Below are 15,374 nucleotides of genomic sequence, written 5' to 3'. Positions count from 1 at the left end.
TGCAGACATCTCCTAAGTTCCGTCTGCCCCACACCCCGGAGCTTCCGGAGGAAGGCAGGATATGCTGAAGCACTGGAAGCAGTGGAAAGAGCATGGGTCCGGGGCCAGGCATGGCTGGATCTTTAACTTTGGGAAAACGTCACGTAAACACTTAGAACAGTGGCTGGGCCACAGCATGCACTTTGCAAACGCTAGTACGGCCATGACTCGTTTCTTGGAACCTCAATTCTCCCTCTTATAAAATGAGGTTAATAATAAATCTTCGGGGGCGCCTAGCCAGAACACTTGGTAGAGCCTTCGGCTCTTCTTTTCTTCTTTTTTCAAGTTTTTCTTTAAATCCCGGTTAGGGGGCGCCTGGGTGGCTCAGTGGGTTAAAGTATCTACCTTCAGCTCAGGTCATGATCCCAGGGTCCTGGGATCAAGCCCCGCATCGGGCTCTCTGCTCAGTGGGGAGCCTGCTTCCCTTCCTCTCTCTCTGCCTGCCTCTCTGCCTACTTGGGATCTCTGTTTGTCAAATAAATAAACAAAATCTTTAAATAAATAAATAAATCCCGATTAGTTGGGGTGACTGGGTGGCTCGCTCAGTGGGTTAAGCCTCTGCCTTCGGCTCAGATCATGATCTCAGGGTCCTAGGATTGAGCCCCCGCATCAGGCTCTCTGCTCGGTGGGGAGCCTGCTTCCTCCTCTCTCTCTCTGCCTGCCTCTCTGCCTACTTGTGATCTCCCTCTCTGTCAAATAAATAAATAAAATCTTTTAAAAATAAATAAATAAAAATTTAAAGAAAGATCCCGGTTAGTTAACATACAGTGTAATGTTAGCTGTGGGCGGACGATTTTGTGACTCCACCACTTACAACGTCGCAAGTGCCATCCTTAATACCCGAGCACAAGACTCTTAACCTTGGGGTAGTGAGTTCAAGTCCCCCATGCTGGGCACAGAGCTTACTTTAAAAAAAAAAAAAAACAAAGTAAAAAGAAAAAAGAATAATGATAAGTCCGTCAGGGGGTTCCTTGTGAAGATTAGGAATGCTGTCTGAAAAATCTCAAGGACCTTCCTTGGCACACGGCGGCTACTCACGAATGGCCTCAGGGCAGCCATTCTTCCATTCTCCTGAAGCCTCATGCTGGGTGCAGAGAAGATGCTCGGTGTGAGTTTACGGAACGCATTGAATGAACAGAGACATGGTCTAATATCAACTCAGATATCAAGGGAAAACTTTTCAGTCATTCATTCAACAAATCTTTAAGGGGTTGTCGGTAGATACAAGGCTTTGTTCTAGTGCTGGGATGCTATGGGAAAACCAGTTCCTGGCCTGTGCAATTTACATTCTAAAAGAGAAGACAGATAATAAGCGGGGTGGGGGGGGGGATGGAAATAAAAGCCTAAACGGTGTTAAGTGCTATGGAGAAGGAGAAACGCAAGGGGAGGATGCCCTAGCAGAGCTGGGAGGGGGGCTGGTGCAGAGGGGGCATTTAGGAAGACTCTGCCACCCTTAGGAACCCATAGGCAGACTCCTGCCTCCTTTCCGTGGGTCAGTCTCTACTGAAAAGAGACCCACCGCCAAAGGGGCTGTGGTCTGGCTCCCAGGGCCCCCCTCCACTCACACCAAGCCACAGACACTGCTGAGCCAGTGATTACAAACTTATTTTCACAAGACAAGGCCAGTGAAGCCCCATATGGAAGTAAAGAGGTTATAACCATACCGTCACTGGTCTGTTCCCCAGGAAGTTCAGATCACTGTTCTCTCCAAATAGGTAACCTTCGGGGTGCGTGGAGTCAAACTTCTCTCCTCCCATAATGAAATGGCTGGCAAAATAGCTTCCTAGACAGGGAGAGACAGAGACACCCAACAGAAACCAGTCAGACTAAATCAAGTAAAAAAACCAACTCCAAGAATGTTAACCCTTCCAACAGATAATTAACATAACTGTTAACCCCAAGAGAACTGTCTCTGGATTTTGGATAGTGGCATGAGATAAGCCAAATCATAGCAGTGAGAACCCAAGATACCCAACACAAATAGATCAATTTTCCCTTTAACATCATTAATCGAGGGGTGCCTGGGTGGCTCAGTGGGTTAAACCTCTGCATTCAGCTCGGGTCATGATCTCAGGGTCCTGGGATCGAGCCCCGCATCAGGCTCTCTGCTTAGTGGAGAACCTGCTTCCCCCTCTCTCTGCCTGCCTCTCTGCCTGCTTGTGATCTCTCTCTGTGTCAAATAAATAAATAAAATATAAAAACAAACAAACAAACAAAAACATCATTAATTGAATCCTTAGAATGATCTGTCTCTGACAACATCAGCCAAAGGTCCGGATGGCCCCACAATGCACATTAATGAACATATACATGTATTTTGTTCCTGATTTTCTCCCTTGAACTTGAAGTGGTTACTTTCTATCCTTTGTATATTCAGGAATCTTAACTACAGCTATCAGCTTGCACGCATGCGTGCGCGCGCACACACACACACACACACACACACACACATTTCTTTGCCTAGATTTCCCTAAGCCAGCTGCTACCTAGACACAGAAGCCTTGGCACCTGCCTACCCGCACATATATACCTCTAGAACCCTCTCCAGTGAAGGCTCCTCCTTTTTCATTTTTGCTTCAAAATGATTGTTAACAGGAAAATACAAATGTAAATAATACTGCTATCCTTGGCTTTCCCTACCAATCAGCACACAGATTATGGCGTTTAACAGAACAATAGTTTAGCGCTATGTGTACACACATACACACGTGCCCACACACACCCCTCGATCTCAGATTCATTAACAGCGAATGGCCAGGCTTTCGGGGATGTCAGTCATGGCGGGCGCTCTTTGCCCCACCTTGACTGGCCAGGAGGCCGGGATATTTTTAACATTACAATAACTACACGCGATCAGCAGTCACGGGTCAGACTCCCCATCTGCCTTGTCCAGACAGACGAGGAACTGTGCCAGGATATGACGGCACTGATAAGTCGCCATGGGAGGCTTAGGCAACGCCACAGATTCCATCTGGGAATACTTTCCAACCCAGATGATTAAATGAATGCCTCTTAACCCGAATTTCTATCACTTAAGTACTCCCAGGAAGGTAAGCCATCGGAAGGGTAGGACTTACACGACGACATGCCTTCTCAAGGCTCACCTCACCCCAATTCCCAGATTGAGACAAAGAACTTATAAAACAGTGAGAGGCGTTGCTGTCATCTGTCACACAGTGAGGGTATAGATACATTTTCTAAACCAATTTCAACTTTTGAGGTTTATAGCAAACTAAAAACAATGAGATTCTGCCTGTGAGGAAGGCACAGGAAGGAAGACAGAAGAAAATTCTTTTTTTTTTTTCTTTTTAAGATTTTATTTATTTCTTGGGACGCCTGGGTGGCTCAGTTGGTTAAGCGGCTGCCTTCGGCTCGGGTCATGATCCCGGCGTCCTGGGATCGAGTCCCACATCGGGCTCCTTGCTTGGCAGGGAGCCTGCTTCTCCCTCTGCCTCTGCCTGCCACTCTGTCTGCCTGTGCTTGCTCTCGCTTCTCTATGACAAATAAATAAATAAAATCTTTAAAAAAAAAAAAAAGATTTTATTTATTTTTGATGGAGAGAGAACAAGAGAGGGAACACAAGCAGGGGGAGCTGGAAAGAGAGAAGCAGACTCCCCGCTGAGCAGAAAGCCTGATGTGGGGCTCGATCCCAGGACCTTGGGATCATGACCTGAGCTGAAGGCAGACACTTAACTGAGCCTCGAGAGAAGAAAATTCCAACAGAAAAACTGAACCAAATATTCGTTTTGGGGTTTTCTTCACAAGGAGCTTTAGTCTAGAAACACTTATTACACAAAGCAAGCTAGATAAAATCACTCACCACAAAGTGAGGTCATTCTTTAATTAAACAACAAGTAGGAAAACATCCTTTCAGAGTAAGAGCAGCCAAAATCTATTGCGGAGGAACTCGTGAAAGTTACCCGCCCAAACTGAAAAATACAAACAGCAGCCATCTGCCGTGATCCGACAGTGAAATTCATCATTTAGAAAAGCTTAATTATCAATTATTTATGTCCAGCACTTGCAAGCCCTATTTTCCAAGTGCATAATTTATAGAGGGGAAAGGTGCCCGGTTGCCTTAAGTAGAAGCAGCCATCTCAAATAATTTAAGTCCTTTACTGTTGAACCTTACCAACATATATTTTCTATACATTAGAGATTACATATTTATTATACATTAGCTGAAATTTTAAATGTTAAAGATTTTGGGGAGCCTGGCTGGCTCTATCGGTAGAGCGTGTGACTGCTGATTTCCAGGTTGTGAGTTTGAGCCCCACGTTGGGGATAGAAATTACTTAAACTAAAAAATAAAATAAAATAAAAAGATTTTACATTGATGGATGGCTTACTCAAGTCATGAATAAAGAACAGAGAGAAGCAGGTTTAGTGCCTGGAGCTCTACGATTCAGCTCAGTATGGGACATGCTGAGTTTCTAGCACTTGTGAAGAGTCAGGTGAGGGATGAAGGGTCAGTGAAATCCAGATCCTCAACTTACAGGTGGTAGTGATTGATGTTAGCAAGAGGAGAGCACTAATGGCTTGGGAAGCATAGGGTTAAAGATAGTGTGGGGTCTACTAGAAAAGCCTCTTTTTTGGGTCATAATATTAAAAGAGAAGGAATTATCAAGAAAGTAGCATAAAGCTAATTATAGTTTTGCCTTACATTAAAAATCAAGAATGCAGGGCGCCTGGGTGGCTCAGTGGGTTAAGCCGCTGCCTTCGGCTCAGGTCATGATCTCAGGGTCCTGGGATCGAGTCCCGCATCGGGCTCTCTGCTCAGCAGGGAGTCTGCTTCCTCCTCTCTCTCTCTGCCTGCCTCTCTGCCTACTTGTAATCTCTCTCTGTCAAATAAATAAATAAAATCTTTAAAAAAAAATAAATAAATAAAAAATAAAAAAAAATCAAGAATGCAAACACAAAAAGATTTAAAATTAGGATTGGGGTGCCTGGGTGGCTCAGTGGGTTAAGCCTCTGCCTTCAGCTCAGGTCATGATCCCAGGGTCCTGGGATTGAGCCCTGCATGGGGGGCTCTCTGCTCAGTGGGGAGCCTGCTTCCTCCCTCTCTGCCTGCCTCTCTGCCTACTTGTGATCTCTGTCTGTCAAATAAATAAATAAAATCTTTACGAAAAGAAAAAAAATAAAATTAGGGTCAATATTTGAGAGATTAAAAAAAAGAACTTTTCATTTCAATAGCAGAGTCAATGCAAAATTCCTTTAAAATAGATGATCTCCCTTGGTGCGCTTAAAATACAAATACAGGGGTCCTGGGTGGCTCAGTCGGTAAAGCATCTGCCTTCAGCTTATGCCATGATCCCACAGTCCTGGGATCAAGACCCACATTAGGCTCCCTGCTCTGTGGGGAGTCTGCTTCTCCTTCTCCCTCTGCCTGCCGCTCCCCGTTTGTACTCTCTGTCAAATAAATAAATAAATAAATAATACAAATACAAATGCCTGATCAGTTAAAAGAAAAAATAAGCTTAAAGCAACCAAACGTTGGCTTGTTGCTTCTTTGGAAATGGACTCCTCTAATAACTTGTCCTAGTTAGACCACTGAGACAACAAATCCACCATCTGCAGCCTGCATAAAGCTTTCTGTCTATTTGTCCCAGCTGGTCTAAAGGCATGAACCAGTGCGGAGTCACGTAGAACTACTGTATCAGTAGACAATAACCCCTACCACACTAACAGTCCCTGAAAAAAAAATGCCTTCTGGACAGCCTGTGCACATTTTTACTTCTTAGTATGAACTATGCTCTAAAATCAGAAATGCAGGACGCCTGGGTGGTTAAGTGGGTTGAGCCTCTACCTTCAGCTTGGGTTGTGATCTCAGGGTCCTGGGATCCACCTTGCATCTGGCTCTCTGCTCAGCAGGGAGCCTGTTCCCCAACCCCCGCCCCCGCCTTTCTGCCTACTTGTGATCTCTCTCAGTCAAATAAATAAAATCTTTAAAAAAAAGTAAAATAAAATCAGAAATGGTAGGGGAAAAGAGCTATACTACAATACTCTGCCTATTTGCTAATAGGGACCTATATGACTAATGGATAAACGGCAAGTTTTTCATGATCAGGCAGCTATAATTTCTTATTTATTTATTTTTTGAGAGGGGGAGGGAGGGGCCGAGGGAGAGGGAGAGAGAGAATCTTAAGCAGGTTCCACACCTAGCGTGGAGCCCAATGCAGAGCTCAGTCTCATGACCCTGAGATCATGACCTGAGGCAAAATCAAGAGCCGAATGCTTAACAGTCTGAACCACCCAGGCGCCCCAAGTTAGCTCTAAATTCTTAACCAAAATTCATATTCGATTTCCTTGTGGGATTTAAGAGGACACATCTTGTGGTAATCATTTTACAAGACAGACATGTATCATCACATTGTACACCCTAAACTTACACAATGTTCTATGTCAAGTGTATCTCAGGAAAGTAGAAAAAAAAAGAAAACGCATCATATACAGACCCCCAAATTATATTTAAAACATAAGGTATGAGTGGGAGGGAGAAGAGGGAATTAGTGTTTAATGGGTATAGAGTTTCTGTTTTATAAGAAGAAAAAGTTCTGCAGATCTTAACACTCCTGAACCGCATGCTTAAAAATGGTAAGAAAATAGATTGATGTTACACATTTTTCTTTTCTCCTTTTTAAAAAAATATTTTATTTATTTATTTCTCAGAAAGAGAGAGAGAGAGAGCACAAGTAGGCAGAGTAGCAGGCAGAGGCAGAGAGAGAAGCAGGCTCCCCACTGAGCAAGGAGCCCAATGCAGGGACTTGATCCCAGGACCCTGGGATCATGACCCGAGCCAAAGGCAGTGGCTCAAACGACTGAGCCACCCAGGCGTCCCTAATGTTACATATTTTTCACTAAAATAAAAAGAAATAAAGAAAAGAAACATAAGCTTTGGTCCAGAATGTCCAACACTAATCCAAGTTCAGTATTAAAGGAAAAAAGTATTAGAGAAAAAAAGGCATCCAGGCAAAAAGTGAAATTATTTATAAGGGAAGAAAATTACACTAGTGCTGCTCCTCCGGATCAGGGCTGTCCCATAAAAATATAACATGAGCCAAAAATGCAAGCCCCATACATAATTTTAAATTATCTGGTAGTCACATTAAAAAAAGCAAAATTATCTTTAATATATTTTATTTGTCTCAATATTGAATATCCCAAAATATCCCAAATATTCTATCAACATGCAATCAGTATAAAAATTATTAAGAAGCTGGCGCCTGGGTGGCTCAGTGGGTTAAAGCCTCTGCCTTCGGCTCAGGTCATGATCCCAGGGTCCTGGAATCGAGCCCCGCATCTAGCTCTCTGCTCAGCAGTGAGCCGGCTTCCTCCTCTCTCTGCCTGCCTCTCTGCCTACTTGTGATCTCTGTCTGTGAAATAAATAAATAAAATCTTTAAAAATATTATTAAGAAGCTATTTACATTCTTTTTATTTTTTTAAAGCATGGAGTCTTCAAAAGCTATGCGTGTTTTCCACTATTCAAAGCCCATCTCACTTTGGACTCGCCACATTTTAAGTGACATAGGTCCGCATGAGGCCAGAGGCTACCTAAGTAGAAAGCATAGCTCCAGACACTACTCCTCACCCACTGATTTAATCTTAGTCACGTAGCAATACTTTCTGGCTCTACAGAAACATCAGAGCAACTGCAAAGGATCTTGTATTGAAGGAACTCTACCCTGTCGAGGACAGCTTTTGAACCAAGAATTTAAATCAATACATTGACTTCAACTGCCCACAATGAAAAATATACCTATCTGGTCTTCATCATGTGAACAACAGCAAAAAATCTCAGAATTCACTATCTTGGGGTGCCTGGCTGGCTCAGTTGGCCAAACATGAGACTCTGGATCTCGGGGTTGCGGGTTCAAGCCTTGTGCTGGGTGTAGAGATTACCTGAAATCTTAAAAAAAAAAAATTCACTGTCTTAAATAATTTACCCAGTGAATGTAAGCTATTAGGGCATATTCCTAACATCACAGTGAAATTAAATATTGCTCAGGCAAGGGATGCCTGGGTGGCTCAGTGGGTTAGGCCTCTGAGGTTAGGCCTTGGGTCATGATCTCGGGGTCCTGGGATCGAGTCCCGCCTTGGGCTCTCTGCTCAGACGGGAGTCCACTCCCCCCCCCCCCCGCCTGCCTCTCTACCTACTTGTGATCTCACGTGCTCTCTCTGGCAAATAAATAAATTTTTTAAAAATCTTAAAAATATATATTGTTCAGTCGATCCCATAATTTACATCTGGCCCAATGAGATACTCTGACATTTGCCACCAAACTTCTATGAACTATAACATCACACAATAAAGGACAATTAAACCCATTTCCCATTTTTCTACAACTCTGTACTCCTTTTACAAGATATATATATTTCAAATCATCACCTTATACACCTTAAACTTTATTGGTACTCTACCTGTTAACAAAAATTCTAATTAAAGAAAAAAACTTCTCTTTCCAAATCTGTGACATTACCTAAGTGTATCTGCCTGTAGAAATAGGATTAGGGGAAAAAAAAAACTGCCCAAGGCTCTAAGTAATAGCAATTTATTTACTGTCATGGCACAACTGCAAATCAAAGATTTTAGAATTTTAAAGTCATGTAAACTTTATGTTTTATAAAACGAAAACAAAAATGTTGAGTTAACAAAAAATTTTGACAATTTGTGTGGATTAAATGATAAAGTAAAATGTATTTGGGATTTTAGCCACTATCTTATGCTAAGTGGGAATTTTTATTGCAAGATCTATAAGCAATCTTCCCTTCTTTTGTTTAAATTCAATTAATTAACATGCAGTGTATTATTAGTTTCAGAGGTAGAGTTAAGTGATTCAATCGTATGTAACCCCCAGAGCTCATTACATCACTTGTCCTCCCTAATGCCATCACTCAGTTACCCTATGCCCCACCGCACCCCCTCCAGCAACCCTCATTTTATTTCCTGTAGTTAAGAGTCTCTTATGGTTTCTCTCCCTGTCTGATAACGTCTTTTATTTTTCCCTCCCTTTTTCTACATTCCTGTTTTCTTAAATTCCACATATAGGTGAAATCTTATAACTGTCTTTCTCTGATTGACTTATTTCACTTAGCATAATACCCTCTAGTTCTATCCACGTTTTTGCAAAGGCAGGATTTCATTTTTTGATGGCTCTGTAATATTCCATTATATACACATACCGCATCTTCTTTATCACTCATTGGTCGGTGAACAGCTGGGCACTTTGGCTATTGTGGACAATGCTGCTATAAACACTGGGGTACAGATGCCCCTTTGGATCACTGCATTTGTATCTTTTTTTTTTTTAAAAAAAAGATTTTATTTATTTATCAGAGAGAGAGAGGGGGAGAGAGCAAGCACAGGCAGACAGAATGGCAGGCAGAGGCAGAGGGAGAAGCAGGCTCCCTGCCGAGCAAGGAGCCTGATGTGGGACTCGATCCCAGGACGCTGGGATCATGACCTGAGCCGTAAAGGCAGCTGCTTAACCAACTGAGCCACCCAGGCGTCCCACTGCATTTATATCTTTGGGGTAAATACCCAGTAGTGCGATTGCTGGGTTGTAGGGTAGCTCTATTTTCAACTTTTTGAGGAACCTCCATACTGTTTTCCAGAGTGGCTGCACCAACTTGCAATCCCACCAACAGTGTAGGAGGGTTCCCCTTTCTCCACATCCTTGCCAGCATCTGTCATTTCCAGACTTGTTCATTTTAGCCATTCTGACCGGTGTGAGGTGGTATCTCACTGTGGTTTTGATGTGTATTTCCCTAATGCCGAGTGATATGGAGCACTTTTTCATGTGTCTGTTGGCCATCTGGATGTCTTCTTTGCAGAAGTGTCTGTTCATATCTTCTGCCCATTTCTTGACCAAACTATTTGCTCTTTGGGTGTTGAGTGCAGTTAGTTCTTTATAGATTTTAGATATTAGCCCTTTATCTGATAAGACATTTGCAAATATCTTCTCCCATTCTGTAGGCTGGCTTTTGGTTTTGTCGACCATTTTCTTTGCTGTGTAAAAGCTTTTTATCTTGATGAAGTCCCAATAGCTCATTATTGCCTTTGCTTCCCTTGCCTTTGGAGACATGTCCAGCCAGAAGTTGTGCAGCCAAGGTCACAGAGGGTGCTGCCTGTGTTCTCTAGGATTTTGACAGACTCTTGTCTGACATTTAGTTCTTTCATTCATTTTGAGTCTATTTTTGTGTATAAGTAAATGGTCCAGTTTCATTCTTCTACATGTGGCTGTCCAATTTTCCCAACACCATTTGTTGAAGAGACTTTTTTCCATTGGATATTCTTTCTGCTTTGTCAAAGGTTAAGTGAGCACAGAGTTGAAGGTCCATTTCTGGGTTCTCTATTCTGTTCCCCTGATCTATGTTTCTGTGCCAGTACCAGGCTGTCTTGATGATGACAGTTTTGTAATAGCGCTGGGAGTCCGAAATTGTGATGCCACCAGCTTTGGTTTTCTTATTCAACTTTCCTTTAGCTATTCAGTATCTTTTCTGGTTCCAAACAAGTTTTAGGATTCTTTGTTCCAGCTCTGTGAGAAATGTTGATGGTATTTTGATAGGGAAGCAATATTCCCTTCTCTTTGTGTTTTTGTTGATGTCACAGTAAAGCAAAAAAAAAAAAAAAAAAAAAAAAAAATCCTGCTTATAAGTGAAAAATGTTAATCCTCAACTATTTGCTTTTTAACTAATGGAGCTATATACTCGATTACTGCAGAAAATGGAATTGTATTTAAAAACAATTTCATTCAACATTAAAATATGAGAAAACTGGCTATGGGAATCCTATTAGGTTTTCATATATTTGAAAAATCTTCACCTGGGGGTGAAGCCTGGAAGCCTGGGTGGCTCAGTAGGTTAAGTGCCTGCCTTCAGCTCAGGTCATAATCCCAGGTCCTGGGATCAAGTCCCTCATCAACCTCCCTGCTCGGTGGGGGGGTCTGCTTCTCCCCCTGCTCTTCCCCTACTTGTGCTCTTTCTCTCTAATAAATAAAGAAAATCTTTTTAGAAATTACACAAGTAAAACATGGCTTTTGGAAAAAATAAAAATGCATAGAAGTATGTAATTTAAAAAGTGGGATAAATAACTCTACTTTTAACAACTGGTTTGTGGTCTTCCAGATTTTCCTACACATATATAAACACGTTTGGGTTTTCTGTTTTATTTTCTTTTTTAACTTAATTGGTATATTACACATATTGATCTGTAAGTTACTTTTTTTTCTGCCTAATGTACTGTAGGCATCCTTCCATGTCTGCACTTACGGATCGAACTCATTATTCCTAATGACTACATAACAGTAACTCACATTGAGGACTTACTCTGTACCAGCACTGTACTATAACGTATCATATAGGATATTCCTCACAACAACCTTATCAGGTGGGTGATATAAATTTTTTTTTATTTTACAGAACTAATGATAAATGTACAGAGAAAGTAAGTAATTTATCCAAGGTCACACAGGTAGTTAAGAGGCAATGTCAGGGGGTGCCTGGATGGCTCAGTTGTTAAGCGTCTGCCTTCAGCTCAGGTCATGATCCCTGGGGTCCTGGGATCGAGCCCTGCACTGGGCTCCCTGCTCAGGGGGAGCCTGCTTCTCCCTCTCCCACTCCTTGCGTTCCCTCTCTCGCTGAGTCTCTCTCTGTCAGATGAATAAAATCTTTTTTTTAATTTAAAGATTTTATTTATTTATTTGACAGACAGATCACAAGCAGGCAGAGAGAGAGAGAGAAAGGGAAGCAGGCTCCCTGCTGAACAGAGAGCCCGATTTGGGGCTCGATCCCAGAACCCTGAGATCATGATCTGAGCTGAAGGCAGAGGCTTTAACCCACTGAGCCACCCAGGCGCCCCAGATAAATAAAATCTTTTAAAAGGGGGGGGGCAGTGTCAGGTCCCCAATCCAGCTATTTTTATTACAAAACGCCTATGTATATTCTTACCCATTACACTATATTCCCACTGAGTGCCCAGATTTAATCACTCTGTTCCCTACCGAGGAACACTTCCTACTCTCTCGTTTACATTGCTCGCTTGCTCTTTTCCCTCCCGAGTGATATTATTATTGCTATTTGATTGTTTTTACATCTGGAATTTGTGCTTATGGACTGTGTGGGATAAGGCGTCAATCACTTTTTTCCAAATAGGAAACTTTACTAACACCATTTATTGAATGTTCCATTTCCCCCACTAAGTTGAAAATATATTTTCATCATGCTATATACATCCCTAGCTCTGGACTCTAGTCTATTCTGAATGAGCACAGTGAAGTGGGTTTGCATGAGAACCATATAGTTTTAACAACTGTAGCTTTCCGGTATTTGAAACAAAATACACTACACATCAACAGACCCAAACCTTCAACAGATCCAAACCTTCCCCCCATTCTCAAGGCCCCAACCCTGACCCTTCTACCTGTCTTCCTTCTACTTTGTGACATTCCCTCAAAACCCTTCAACATTACATGTTGAAATATTTAAGTTTGAACAGCTTGCATCTTCCCCATAGCTTCATCGATACTGTCTCCTGGTCTCAAGAAGGCAGTCCTTCTTTCCCTGTCCCAAAGCTCACTCTTCCGCTGGAGCTCCCATCCCCAACTCCCTCCACCTCCTTGAGACCTGAGACCCCATCAACAACCTCCCTCCCTCTCTGTGTTTCTATCCCTCTTTCCACTTGGCTTTTACCTAACTCCCACTGTAAGCATATTCTGGTCTTCCTGACTTAAAAAACAAATACAAAAAGAGCTCCATGTGCCACGCCTTAAAATCCGCCCACTGGCCCCCATGTGCCATTCCTGTCTGCTCCCACCCACCTCCAAGGACCCCTCAAGCCTTTATAGAGCTTTCCACCACTCTGCTGAAACTCTTCCCTGGAACACCCAGCAGGCCAAGTGTATTCTCACGCTTCACTCCCTTTATGAATGCTCAGATTTCCACGCTCATTTCTGGACTCTTTTCCCTTGACTTCCAAAATCCTCATGGTTCTGAGACTTTTCCTACCTACCACTCGTTTCGTGCTTCTGTGCAGCTCACAAACATGGATGTGTCCTCAAGAGCGCAGGTCTCTCCTTTTGTCCCCCACCCCTTTCTCTTCCTCCTCGAATCAAAAGCAGAGGCTCTGATTTAAGACAAAGCTGAATCTGATCCAGGTGCTGCCCTCTGCCACTGTGTGACCTAGGACAAGTTATTTAACTTTTTTGGGCTTTGGTGTCTTTATGAGTAACGTCTCTTTCAAAGGATTGTTTTTAGGCCCTGTGGGCAATTAACACACATTGGCTTCTCTTTTTCCATACTCCCAAACATTTTCTCCTGATCTTTCTTTGGAGTTTCAGCCCAAATCTTTAACCACCTACTGTATCTTTTCATCTAGATATCCCATCTTTGCTTCAAATTCAGTAATTTTTTTTTTTCCTGGAAGAACAGGAATAAAGAATATTTTATCCTAAGAGCTGCCACCAGAACTCCTCTTAGCAAAGCCTTGGTCTTTTTTGGAATATACCTTAGTGAGCTACTTAGCATAGAGAGCAACACACCAAGGTCACGGGTACCTTTGCTGCTTGCTGATGCTACTCGAACTGCTTTGTAATTTTTCTTCTTAGAGGAAAAGGTAAGGAGAAGAGTCAAAAAAGAAGAAGGGGGCGCCTGGGTGGCTCAGTGAGTTAAGCTTCTGCCTTCGGCTCAGGTCATGGTCTCAGGGTACTGGGATCGAGCCCTGCGTCAGCAGGGAGCCTGCTCCCACCACCACCTGCCTGCCTCTCTGTGTACTTGTGATCTCTGTCAAATTAAAAAAAAAAAAAAAAAAAAAAATTCTTTAAAAAAAAAAAAAGAGAGAGAGAAGAGGAAAGAAACGTTAGGATGGAGAAAGGCCCGGGTTGGTGAACCAAAGAGCCAGTGAAACTCTAAGAGGTCAATCTTCCTCAGAACACCACCTGGTTCTTCTCTTTTGGCTTTCTCTTTTGGTGTTGGGCTGTAGAGATTACATAAAAATAAAATCAATAAGTGAATCTTTAAAAATTAAAATTAAAACTTAAAAATTTTCTAAAAAGCACACCGGCAACCTCCAGGCCATTACAAATATTACTCACCATCTGGACTATTTGGGAGTCCCTCAATGTGTTCAGAAGAGCCATTACTCCCAAGAACTCTACCCTAACAGATCAAGCTCTTCTGTTTTATTCGGTTGGTATAAACCCCTCCGTACTGCCATTATTAAGGCTTTTTTTGAGGTATACTATACACAACATAAAATTCATCTATCATACAATTCCATAGCTTTGGTAACTATGACAATCCCATTGAAAACACTTCCACTGGCCCCAAGATGTTCCTTCACGCCTGTTTACAACTGATTCCCACTCTTTTCCCCAGCCTTAGGCAAACACTGCTGTTTCCCATCTCTATAAATTTGCCTTTTCTAGCCATTTCATAGAAATGGACTCATGTACAGTCTTACATCCAGTTTCTTGCACGTAACACAATGTTTTTGAGGCTAATCTGTGTAGCGCAGCACGTATCATCAGTTCATTCCTTTAAGGGGCCGAACAGCATTTTGTTGTATGAATATATCTCCCTTTGCTGATCCATTCACTAGCTGCTTGAACATTTGGATTCTTTCCCATTTGGGGGCTCTTATGAACAATGCTGCTATGCACATTCGCACGCAGGTCTGTGTGTGAATCTTCTGGAGAGATGCGTGGGAGTAGAACTGCTAGACCATAAGGTAAACTTAAGTTTAACTTTTTTTTAAGACTCTCCCAAACTCCTCCAAAGTGGCTGTTACCGTTTTACATTCCCAACAGCAATGCACAAAGATTGCAATTTCTCTACATTCTCACCAACACTTGATACTGTCTTTTTTATTGTAGCTATCCTTTTTTTTTTTTTTTTAAGATTTTTATTTATTTGACAGACAGAGATCACAAGTAGGCAGAGAGGCAGGCAGAGAGAGAGGGGGGAAGCAGGCTCCCTGCTGAGCAGACAGCTCTATGCGGGCTCAATCCCAGGAGTCTGGGATCACAACCTGAGCCAAAGGCAAAGGCTTTAACCCACCGAGCCACCCAGGCACTCCTGTAGCGATCCTCTTGGTTGTGAAATACTATCTCATTGTGGTTTTAATTTTATTTCCCTAACAACTACTGGTGAGCATTTTTTCATGGTTTTATTAGCCACCCTTTTATCTTCTTTGGTGTTGTCTCTATCCAACTCTTTTGTCCATTTTTATTTTTTTTTTTTGTGGAGCCCAACACAGGGCTTGAACCCACAACTCTGAGATCAAGATCTGAGCTGAGATCAATAGCCTGACGCTTAGCCAACTGAGCCATGCAAGAGCCCC

At 42.4% G+C, this 15,374-nt stretch overlaps 1 protein-coding gene across 4 annotated transcripts in view; it reads right to left on the bottom strand.

Annotated features, from left to right (window-relative positions):
- Window positions 1–15,374, bottom strand: part of RNF157 (ring finger protein 157) — a 79,142-nt gene that overhangs the window by 53,272 nt on the left and 10,496 nt on the right. For all 4 annotated transcript variants that reach the window (XM_059150291.1, XM_059150292.1, XM_059150289.1 and 1 more), the window contains exon 2: window positions 1,704–1,822. In XM_059150291.1, the coding sequence (XP_059006274.1) occupies window positions 1,704–1,822 (119 nt within the window). The remainder of the gene's footprint in view (window positions 1–1,703; window positions 1,823–15,374) is intronic.

The sequence above is a fragment of the Mustela lutreola genome, chromosome 15, assembly GCF_030435805.1.
Source record: "Mustela lutreola isolate mMusLut2 chromosome 15, mMusLut2.pri, whole genome shotgun sequence".
NCBI lineage: Eukaryota > Metazoa > Chordata > Mammalia > Carnivora > Mustelidae > Mustela > Mustela lutreola.
Note: the sequence above shows the minus strand (reverse complement) of the source record. Positions and strands in the feature narration are given on the sequence as shown.